The 11,635-nt window shown below is 42.9% G+C and overlaps 1 protein-coding gene across 1 annotated transcript in view; it reads left to right on the forward strand.

Moving 5' to 3' along the window:
• The window catches only part of GRIP2 (glutamate receptor interacting protein 2), a 468,329-nt gene that overhangs the window by 437,521 nt on the left and 19,173 nt on the right, over positions 1 to 11,635 (forward strand). Inside the window, exon 20 of the mRNA XM_044676082.1 lies at positions 8,055 to 8,215. Within this exon, the coding sequence (XP_044532017.1) occupies positions 8,055 to 8,215 (161 nt within the window). The remainder of the gene's footprint in view (positions 1 to 8,054; positions 8,216 to 11,635) is intronic.

Below are 11,635 nucleotides of genomic sequence, written 5' to 3' on the forward strand. Positions count from 1 at the left end.
ACCTTGGACACTTGGTGGGTGTCACTTAACCAGAGTTTAGCACAGTATATAGTACATGCTTAATAAACATTTATTGAATCAAATTGAAACTCTTTGTTTCTCTGTTTCCTCATCTGCAAAATAAAGTAATCAGAGTCTTTGACTTCTAAAGCTCCCATTCAGTTCTAAACTTTTGATTCTCAAAAATCCTAGACTTTCTGGGACTACTTTAGAGTTGTTATCATTTGGTTGTTCCAGTCATGTCCAACTCTTCACGATCCCATTTGGGTTTTCTTGGAAAAGATAATGGAGTGGTTTGCCATTTCCTTCTCCAGCTCAGTTTACATATGAGGAAATGGAGGCAAGCAAGGTGAAGTGACTTGCCCAGGATCACACAGCTGGATTTGAACTCAGGTCTTTCTGACCCTAGGACTAGTGCTTTATTCACCAAGTCACCTAGCTTACCTTCAAAAACTTCAAAAACTTCAAGAGGCTGTGTAAACTGTGAGAAGGAACAATAGTTTAGATTTAGAATCAAAGGGTATGCAGTCAAATCTCCACTCTGATCATGACTGTTTTTGTGACCTCCTGCAAATCACCCATAACTCCCAGGAATTCAAAAGATTCCTCATCTGTGAAATCGGGGTGTTGTCTCCCCATTAAAAACAGAACTCCTCCAGGGTACCAGGTGTTTTTGCCCTCTTGTTTATCCAGCATTTATAGCACAATGCCTGGCTCCTAGTAAACACACAATAATACCTATTGAGTGGTCAATGACTAATGACCATGTGATCTTGGGCAAGTCATTAATTCCCGGAACTTTGGTTCCTCATCTGCAAAATGAGAGGGTTGGATCAGATGGTTTTTGAATCTTTCAGTCTAAAGTTATGTTTCTTTAATCTGATTCCATGGGTGGGGGGGAATGTTATTTATTATTTGGGGAGTAGAGACAAGACTTGGGATTTTATTAACATAGGGAGGAGTAGCTGGGTAGCTCAGTGGACTGAGAGCCAGGCCTAGAGATGGGAAGTTCTGGGTTCGAATCTATCCTCAGATACCTCCTAGCTGTGTGACCCTGGGCAAGTCACTTGACTTCAATTGCCTAGTCCTTACCACTCTTCTACCTTGTAACCAGTACTTAGTGTTATTTCCAAGACAGAAAGTATGTGTTTTTTAAAAATAAATAAAACATCTGGAGATCTACTTCTGCTCATGAAGATCCTCACCTTCAATGCAACTTAAGATCTTAGAACAGGGATTCTAAACCTCTTCTGAGTTGTTGGACCCCTTTGGCAGTCGGGTGAAGCCTAAGGACTCCTCAGAATGATGCTTTTTTTTTTTTAATTTAAACCCTTAACTTCTGTGTATTGACTTATAAGTGGAAGAGTGGTAAGGGTAGGCAATGGGGGTCAAGTGACTTGCCCAGGGTCACACAGCTGGGAAGTGTCTGAGGCTGGATTTGAACCTAGGACCTCCTGTCTCTAGGCCTGGCTCTCAATCCACTGAGCTACCCAGCTGCCCCCTATGATGCTTTTTTTTTAATGCATTAAATAAAATACATGAAATGTTACATTTCAGGTAGAAACTAGTTAAAAATAAAGAAGTCATTTTTTTTCTATCCAAGTTCACAGACCAGCCTTAAAACTGATTCCCTGGCCCACTGTCCATGGACTCCAGGTTCCGGACCCCTGTCTTGCTGCCTAAAATTGCCTAGAGTAGAGAGAAACTTGGCTCGTTCAGTCAGTATGTCAGAGGCCACGAAAGCAGTTAAGAGTCCGAGGGAAGACACATTCTGTTAACTAATAATGATAATAAAGCCTTAAACCTGTCAATGAGTTAAAGCAGTGATGGCAAACCTATGTATGACACGCATGTCACACGCATAGCTGTTTTCGATGACATGCAGCCATCTGTGGCCTCAGACAGAGAAGTTTGGGGCCGCATGCCGAGGATGAAACACTTGCTGTAGCGTAGTGTAGACACTGTGCACTATAGATGACAATTCTACCTATATTAATTTACCTATTTTGGTTTATTAAATGCAGTTTATTAAATTTTACAATCATATTGTAATTATTTTATTTATTTTTATTTTATTACATATTTTATTAAATATTACAATTATACATTTTTGTTATTTAAACTAGCAAAATTTTGGGTTTTTTCTCAAAGTGACACGCCACCCGAGTTATGCTCGGTTTTTTGGCGAATTTTGACGCACCAAACTCAAAAGGTTGCCCATCACTGGCAACTGAAGCAGATACTATGGAGTGCTTAGAGCTGGGCCAGACATGGAAGACACCATGGTCATGAACGGCATCCCAAGCCAGTGCCGGTCACTCTGACTTTGGTCCTCCTTCCATTGGACTTCAGTGACTTGGGAAGACAGAGTGAAGTCGATGACTATAACGTCCAAGTCAAGACGTTTCCCATCATGCGCCATTTTATCCTAACATTGTGATGTCATTGGTTCTCTTTGAAAACAAAGGACGAACAACAACAAAATAATGATTTTCGTTTCTAGATCCTGTTAGTCCTCACAGATCTCTTTCCTCTCAGCCCTCTCCAATTGAAATAGAAATGCACACATAACAATAATAATTATTCTCATTATTATTCCTAGACCATTATTGACCTTATTAACCTCCCTTTCTTCCCAACTCCTGAGTTGGAGCACTTGAATAGAAATGCACATTCCACACCTCCCCCCAATAAACACACCAGTTTTGACTCCCCTCCTCCTCCTGGGTCCCTAAAAGCCTCTGTGGATTTCTCCTCCTAAGGAAGAAGACTGAAAAAAGTGGTTTGGCCTTCCTCCCAGGCCTGGTACTGATCCCATCTGGTTTCAGGGCGCCTGGCCCCCTTCCCGAGTGTCTGATGGACTCCATAACCTTTGAAACATTGGAAAGACTGCCTAGGCCCCAGGCAGGGAGGGAGAAGAAAGAAGACCTTGACATTTTCAAAGAATGGCATTGTCCACAGGCATTTCTACCACTAGGCTATTAGCTTAGCCTTTCCCAGGAAGGTCAAGCTATAATCAAATGCTGCTACCCGACCTCTTCCTGTCTCTTCACAGAGAAGACATGGCAGTGTGTGTGTGTGTGTGTGATGCTTTCCTCTGGGTTTCTGTTTTTTTTTTTTATTATTCTGGGAAGAGCTGCAGAGATTTCTCTGAAATGGGGGGCTCCAAGGAGGCTCAGTTTGGTCTTAGGGAGTTGGCTGATTTCCTTTGCAGACAGCTCTGCAAATAGCCCCTCTGTGGTTTCTTTGAGGGAATGTCGCCACCTCCTTGGTTCTCACTGCTTTCCAGGCATTTTCCAGGCCCCCTTCAGAGGATTGGCTCCTTCCTGGTCTGTTCCCAGGAGTTGTAATTTCCTTCTGTCTGTAAAAGAAATGCTGCCAGGGAATAGATTCCCTTTCCTCTCATCTCCCTGAAAGAGGTGCTCCTCCAGGAGGCAGTGTGGCACCATGGGAAGTGTTACCTGGGAAGCTTGGATTCTAGAACATGTTTGGCTACTCACTCATGGTGGGTCCTAAGCAAATGTCTTCCCTTCTGTGACCCTTACTTTTTCCATCTGTAAAATGATCAGGTTCGACTAGATCATCTTTCTAATCCCTTCCAGGTGGCATGGGATTCTAAAATCTAAGTTCTTTTCTGTTCTCATGTTCTATGTTCAAAGGACTCATCTGATTCTAATATTCTATACTTCAATTTCACTCCCACTCTTTCCCATACCTCAACTATACCTCCTCTAATCCTCCTCCATCCTACCATTCAATCATGGCTCAAAGGAATATTATGGAAAGCTGGAAGGTATCTTAAACATCATTGAATCTAACTCTCCATTTTATAGATGAAGAAATGGGAAGCCCAGAGAAATTGAACAACTTGCCTAGAGGCACACTGCTAGGAGTGTCAGAGACAGAATTCAAACTCAGGTCTTCCTGCCTGGAAATCTGACACTATGCTGTCTACCACCTAGCTTCCTCAAACCTGGAACAATCCCCCACTCCACTACCACCACCGATAACTAACTTCCTTTCATCCTAGATCTCTTCATATCACACTCTCTCTTTAATCAAGTGATCTCCTATGGAAGGTACTGAATCCCTGGCCAATCCACTCCAGTGCCCTGAAGACTCTTCCTTTCTTTCTCTCATCAACCCTCTACAGCAACAGGAGGAGGAGAGGTATTCCTTCCTCTTCACTCAGTAATGTCTTCCATGCTGTCTCATTCCCACCCTTACTCAGTAATGTTTACTTTGAGGTTGTCTTCATCCCTTACTGCCATCCAGTTTTGGTCTTTTGTTTCAGTCACCCAAGAATTTCCTTGTCATTATCTCTTTAATCAAGGAATTCAGTATCTAACTCAAAGTATTTCTCTCCTTCTAGCCTTTGCCTTCATTTTTGGGGACTTGATGTGCACATTGATATCCCCTTGAATATTTGGACCTCCCATTTTATCCACCTTCTAGGTTCCCATGACTTAAGCCTTCTTTCTTTATCAGCTGTCCATTGGCATGGTCATGCATGCGTTATCACCATTTCCTATTGACTGGCACCATGACCTAGAATCTTGAAATCCTTTTCCCTTATCATTACCATATCCTTCCATCTCTCCCTCTGCTTCATCCTTCCTAAATCTAATTTTTATTCTCACCATGATCACCAATCCCCCCCCCCATCCTCCTCTGGACTCATTTTCTACCATTCACAGTTTTCATCCTGTGGTTGACTAGCTCGTGCCTTCTTCCTCTGAATTCCTTGCTCCTTGCCCTGTCGTTGCTCATGCGTAGCTAAAATCTGACCCTGCTTTACCCCCACCATGCACCTACTCTGCTTCTATTGAATGTTAAATGCTGTTCACTCTAAATAAAAGTCATACAACCATGCCAACCATTGAAAATTATCTAATCTCCCTAACTAAAATTAATTTAACCTTTCTTCTATTGGAAAAATGAGGCTATCAGTCATAAGCTCTTCATCTCACTCAAATCCCTTCTATGCCATTCCTTATCCTCTTATTATTTGTTCCATTCTCTGAGAAAGAAGCTTTTATCATTGGCCAAAGTCATTTTTCATTCTTTTGCCATTGATTTCACTCTCCCATCTTCTCTGGGAGCTTGTCGTGATAAGAGTTTCTCTGTCTTTGTGTCTGTATCTCTCTGCGTCTCTGTCTTTTTGTCTGTATCTGACTTTGTCTCTGCCTCTGTCTGTCTCTGTTTCTCCATTTGCCTCTCTGTCTGTGTCTGTCTCCCTGTTGCTATCTATCTCCCTCTGTGCCTCTGTCTCTGTCTTTCTCTCTCTCCATCCTTCATCTTCAATATATTCTTATTTGTTGGTTCTTTTCTGCTACCTACAGACATAGATAGATCTTCCCTAACCTTCAATGGACTCTGCCATTCCTTCAAGCTGTTGATCTCCATTTTCCCTTTCTCCCTTTCAGAGTAAAACTTCTGGAAAGAAGCATCCATGCTTGTTGCCTCCATTGCCTTGCCTACTCCCAATCCACCTCTCCTTGCAATCTGACTTCCCAAATTCCCCTTCTGATTAAATCTCTCTCCAAGGTTACCAGCAATGTCTTAACAGATCAATCCAATGACATTTTCTGTCTTCATCCTCCTTGACCTCTGTACAGATTTTGAAACTGTGGGCCACGCTTTCTTCCTAGGCGTTCCCCACTTCCTTAGTGTGCATGACACTGTTCTTTCCTGGTTTTCCCACTTCTCTAATTTTGCCTTCCTTAGACTTTTTTGTGGATCATCCTATGCTTCTTGTCCATCAAGCGTAGGTGGCCTCCAAGGCTTTTTTGCCAGAAACTTTCTCTTCTTTGTCTCTACTTTCTTACTTAATTATCCTGTCAGTTCTTAGGGTTGTCATCTCTAAGCAAATGACTCCCCAATCTAGAGATCAGACCTAAATTTCTGTCTGCCCTGTCTCATGTCATTAGCTGTCTATTCAACATCTCTCCTTGGACTTTCCCTTGGTATCTCAGATTTAGCATGTCCAAAACAGAAGTTGCTGCAAACTTCTCTCCCTTTTAATGGTAACCACTCTTCTGGTACTCAGGTTCACAATATGAGAATTATCCTTGACTCCTCCCTCCCTCTCACTCCCTACCTCTAAACCAGTTACCGAGTCCTATGGATTCTGACTTCATATCCATTCCTTTCTCCCCATTCTCATGATTATAGCCCTAGTTCAGGACCTTGAGAACCCTTGCCTGACCTATTGCATTAGACTCTTTGTTGGCCTTCTTACTTCCAGGGCTTTCCTCTCCAATCTGTAGTCTACACTGCTACAGTACTCTTCCTAAGATACAAATCTATCATGATGATCACTTGTTTAAAATTGTCTCAGACTCCTAACTACCTCTAACATAAAACCCAAACTCCTCAGGTTGCTATTTAAAGCCTTCTACAACTTGGCTCCTATCTACCTTTCCAAACTAATTTCATACCCGCTCCCTTTGTGAATTCTCTAGCCCAACTGGCCTAATAACCATTCTCCACATTGTATATTCTATCTTCCACCATATCTGAAATGTATTCTTTCACTTCCTTCCCTAAGAATTTTCCTGTAAAGCTCAACTCAGGCACCACCTCCTCCACTCCTCCATAAAGCCCTCTGCTATTGTTGTTTTGTTGTTTTTCAGTCATGTCCACCTCTAGATGACCCCATTTGGAATTTTCTTAGCAGAGATATTGAAATGATTTCCCATTTCCTTCTTCAGCTCATTATACAGATGAGGAAACAGAGGCAACCAGGGTAAAGTGACTTGCCCATGATCAAAGAAAAGTATCTGAGGCCAGATTTGAACTCATGAAGTCACGGGATCTTCTAGACTTCAGACCCAACACTTTAACCACTGTACCACCTAACTGCCCATCCATGAAGACTTTCCTGATACCTAATTATTAGTGCTGTTTCCCTCCCAAAATTACAGAGGTCTCCAATTGTGTGCCTTGCTAGAGATGTACTCCTGGACATATAACTCCTTGTTTGTAAAATGAGGGTCATAGCATAGGTTCTAACTTAAAGGGTTATTGCTAGGAAAGTAATCCATCAACAAGCATTTATTAAGTCATTTCTATGTGGCAGGCACTAATGGGGGAGATTATAGAGAGATATGGGATGGATGGATGGCTGTGTAGATAGACTGATAGATGGATGGATAGATGGGTGGATGGATGGATAATAGATAGACACGATGGATATAGTTGGACAGTAGAAAAAGACAGTAGATAGAAAGATAGATGGATAGATAGATTGCTGGATGGATTATAGAGTGATGGATGGATGGATGGATGGATGGCTAGATAAATGATAGATGGATAAATATGTTGATATATTGATATATAGACAGATGAAGAGAGGGAAGGAGGGGAGGAGGGAAGGAGAGAGAGAGAGAGAGAGAGAGAGAGAGAGAGAGAGAGAGAGAGAGAGAGAGAGAGAATAACACATATAGAATAAATGGAAAGTAACCTTAAAGGAGAAGGCTCTGAACAAGAAAGGTCTATAGAAAGTGGTATTTGTTCTAAGTCCTGAAGGTGACTAAGGATTCTAAGAGGCAAAGACAGGGAGGGAGAACATTGCAGCACTAGGAGATGGAGTGCTGTAGGTGAAGAACAGTAAGTAGACAGATGCATTTTGTACACCCTGGAACTCTATAGGCATAATTATCATTATTATTACTTGAAATAATGATTGACCTGAAGGCAAGTGCTAAGTCATGTGGTATAAATTTCAAATACCCCAAGAAACTAGAAGAGGGAGATATTACTGTGGGCTGGGGAATTCAGGGAAGCTCCCTAGATAATGGAGATGGGGCCAGTAGAGAGATCATAGCAGAGTGTGCGTGAAAAAGAGGAATAGCAAGGTTAAAGGCTTTAAACTGAGACAAGTCCAATGTTTCCTGGGGACAGTGAATAGGTCTATCTGACAGGAGTTGGAGAATAGGGTGGAGAAGGTAGCAGATAAAGAATAAAGATGAAACCTTCCAGGGGTTCTCTGATTCCCCCATCTTAGAGACCTCGTGAGCTGTTGGCCTTTCCTCTCTCTGCTTGATTCACAGGCACGTATGTACCTCCAGCTGCAGGAATCAGCCTGCACCCCCAGGAATGGCGATCCAGTAGGGTGAAGAACAGCCCCCCTCCTGGGGAGCCCAGAAAGACCAGCTACCCCTACTCGGACGGGAGCTTCCCTGAGGATGAATGGGACAAGCCTACTAGGTCTGTAGGGGGTGAGACCATGGGAGGGTGAAAATCAGCGTTTACTCTCTTGACACTGCTTAGGATAAGGACAGAGGGAGGGTGGGCCATAGAGAAAGAATATGGGTTTCTTTCTTTCCTGTTAGAGACCGAAGGCCCCATCCAGCTCTCAGCCTGCGACTGTGTATAGAATGAGCCATATTCTTCATCGGGGAGCTCAGCATCTTGGGAGCTGGATGTCAACTGGTTCCCCATCCCTTGCTGTTTCCCAAGGGCTTGACTGTCTGGACCCCAAACTCTAGTATCACATCCCCCTTCCCCTTGTCAGTCATCACTCCTCCAACAAAACCCAACAATGAAGTGTTATCCTTGTTAGCTGTTCAATCCGCTATCATTAGAACAACTGCTAATTGCAGGATAGGCTTGCACTGAGCCATCCCCACTCTCCCACTCACCTGTGCCCTGTGACTCAGAGGGTGAAGGAAGTAAGGAAGAAGGGGCTCAGCCCCACTACCATTATTTTCCCCAATCTCTGAACCCAAAGATCTGTACTTGGAGAACTATAACAAATCCAGCTGGGTTCTTTCCTGGTCTCATAAGAGTCTAGGAATAGACCAAGATTGAAGGAGGGAAAAGCATTTTGAACCATCATTCCTCACTGTCTTTTTGCCCTACAGCAAAGTTTTTTGTGTGTATCAAAGAGCTCTTTAATTATAGCTAGCACCTATTATTTAAAGGCAAGAAGGTAGTACAATAGATGGAGTGCTGGACCTAGAGTCTGGAAGACCTAAGTGCAAATCCTGCCTCAACTGCTAACTTGCAGTTTGACCCTGGGCAAGTCACTCAACTTCAGTTTCCTCAACTATAAAGTGGGGATAATGACAGCACCTATCTCCCAGGGTTGCTGTGAGCATGAAATGAGATAATAATTACAAAGAGCTTAGTATAGAGCACAGCACATACTAAGTGCTATAGAAATGGTAGTTATTATTCTTATTATTGAAGTGTGGTCTAAAAGCTAGCTAACTCTCCTTAGCACTTACATAGCAATTTAAGGTTCGCAAAATGCTTTATAAGTATTATCTCATCTCATCCTCACAACAAACCTGGAAGGTCAGTGCTGTCATTATCCCCATTTTGAAGATTTTTTAAAAGGCTGGTAGCTCAGTGGAGTGAGAGTCAGGCCTAGAGACAGGAGGTCCTAGGTTCAAATCTGGCCTCAGCCACTTCCCAGCTGTGTGACCCTGGGCAAGTCACTTGACCCCCATTGCCCACCCTTACCACTCTTCCACCTATGAGACAATACACCAAAGTACAAGGGTTTAAAAAAAAAAAGGCTAAGTGACTTGCCCAGGGTCACACAGCTAGTAAATGTTTGAGGCCATATTTGAATTCAGGTCTCCCCAACTCCAAGCCCAGAGTGCTATTCACCATACCACTCAGCTGTTCTTTGGCAATATGGATCCCTTCTCAAAATAATGATTTTAAATGCATAAAACAAAATACATAGGATTACAAGGGAAACCGATTATATTGAGATATAGTCGTCCAAATATTTTTAAAAGGAAGTTAATGGGGGGCAGCTGGGTAGCTCAGTGGATTGAGAACCAGGCCTAGAGACGGGAGGTCCTAGGTTCAAATCTGGCCTCAGACACTTCCCAGCTGTGTGACCCTGGGCAAGTCACTTAACCCCCATCGCCTACCCTTACCACTCTTCTGCCTTGGAGCCAATACATAGTACTGACTTCAAGACGGAAGGTAAGGGTTAAAAAAAAAAAAGGAAGTTAATGATGGAAATGTTTTACATGAAAAAAAAAATCAACTACTAAAAATAAATAATTTGGACAAAAAGAAGAAGAAAAAGACAAAGCTCGTGGACCCAAAGCTCCAGGGAAACTACACATGTGCAGCTGTTGAGTTTGGCTGAATTAAAAAGTTGCCCCCCCCCAAAAAAAAAAAAAAGATCACAACATACAATAGGAAATGGAAAGAACCAAGATCCAGACTGGCTCACTTTAGCACCTGGGCCTCCAGTGGGAAGGCTCTCTGTCTTCCCTGTGCTGAGAACAATAGGGACCCATCTATGGACAGATCATCACCTGCTCCTCTCCTTTCCTTCCACCCTCACCTCCACTCCAGGTCCTTGTCACTGTATCATTCTGTTTTTCTTATTCTTGTCTGTCAAAAGTAAAGTCCTTTGGACACTGCTCCCATTTTTTGAATATCCTGGGGACTAGCCTTAGGACAAACTTGTTCTGGCTCCTTGGGTCTCTGCCTGGGAGCAGGGAACAATTCTTATCACATTTGCCCATTAGTTTTCTGCCTAGGGTTCTTTGAAGAAGAAGAATTGCTGGTTTCCTTGAGAGCCTGAACCTGCCTCCTGATAAAAAGAATGATCGAGACTCCCTCCCTCAAAAAGGAAATGTTCAGATATACATCCCCCTCTCTGTGCCATTCAAGCCTATTATTGTTGGCTAAGAAGGGAGTAATGACTGTGATAAATTGAGGAGCTGAAAGTACAAAAGAACCAAATGACTTGATGACAATTAATTATTCCGTATTTAAGAAGAGAATTATACTAGATGAGCTCTTGGGCCCCTCCTACCTCTGACACTCTCTATTTTAAGGCCCCTTCGAGCTCTCCCATTCTATATTCTAAGGGTCCTTGCAGCTTTAACACTCCTTGTTTTAAGACCTCTTTCAACACATTCAGAGACTCTGTGATCACAAATAAGGCACTTCACCTCTAGCCTCAGTTTCCCTCTCTATAGAACGTTTGTCCTATTGACCATCCTTTCTCCTCCTTTCTCATCCCCCCCTTAATGTTTGTAGACTCTAAGACATCATGTAAATTGAATTATTTCATAGTTAACAATAGACAAAATCTGGTCCTTAGCCATGAGGATGCTGTCTACAAAGTCACCCACCCTATACTCCTTCCACACATGCTTTAAGACTGCTGGGTAACAACCCAGTCAAGGGAAATGTCCATTATGACTCGAGGACACAGTGACTTGTGTAACCCAACTTTTGGATCCCTGAGTATCCTGGCCAGTGTCTCCCAAGAGCTGTGGGAGAGCCGTAGGAAAACACAAACCAGATGTTATTTCACTAAGGGATTGATTTTTGGCTCCTCCAGTCTAAGTTGTTTCTCTTCCAGAAATCTGGGACCAGAGACTTTAGAATGCATGTTGCCAGGACCCTCTAGTGTCCTTTAGCTATCTGATGAGGCCCAGCTGTTACCCTAAGGAAGGACTAGCTCCTGGCAACTTCCAAATGAACAAAGAGTGTGTGTGTGTGTGTGTGTGTGTGAGAGAGAGAGAGAGAGAGAGAGAGAGAGAGAGAGAGAGAGAGAGAGAGAGAGGAAAAGAGAGAGAGAGAGAGAGAGAGAGAGAGAGAGAGAGAGAGAGAGAGAGAGAGAGAAAGAGAGAGAGAGAGAGAGAAT

Source organism: Gracilinanus agilis, chromosome 1 (assembly GCF_016433145.1).
Source record: "Gracilinanus agilis isolate LMUSP501 chromosome 1, AgileGrace, whole genome shotgun sequence".
Classification (NCBI taxonomy): domain Eukaryota; kingdom Metazoa; phylum Chordata; class Mammalia; order Didelphimorphia; family Didelphidae; genus Gracilinanus; species Gracilinanus agilis.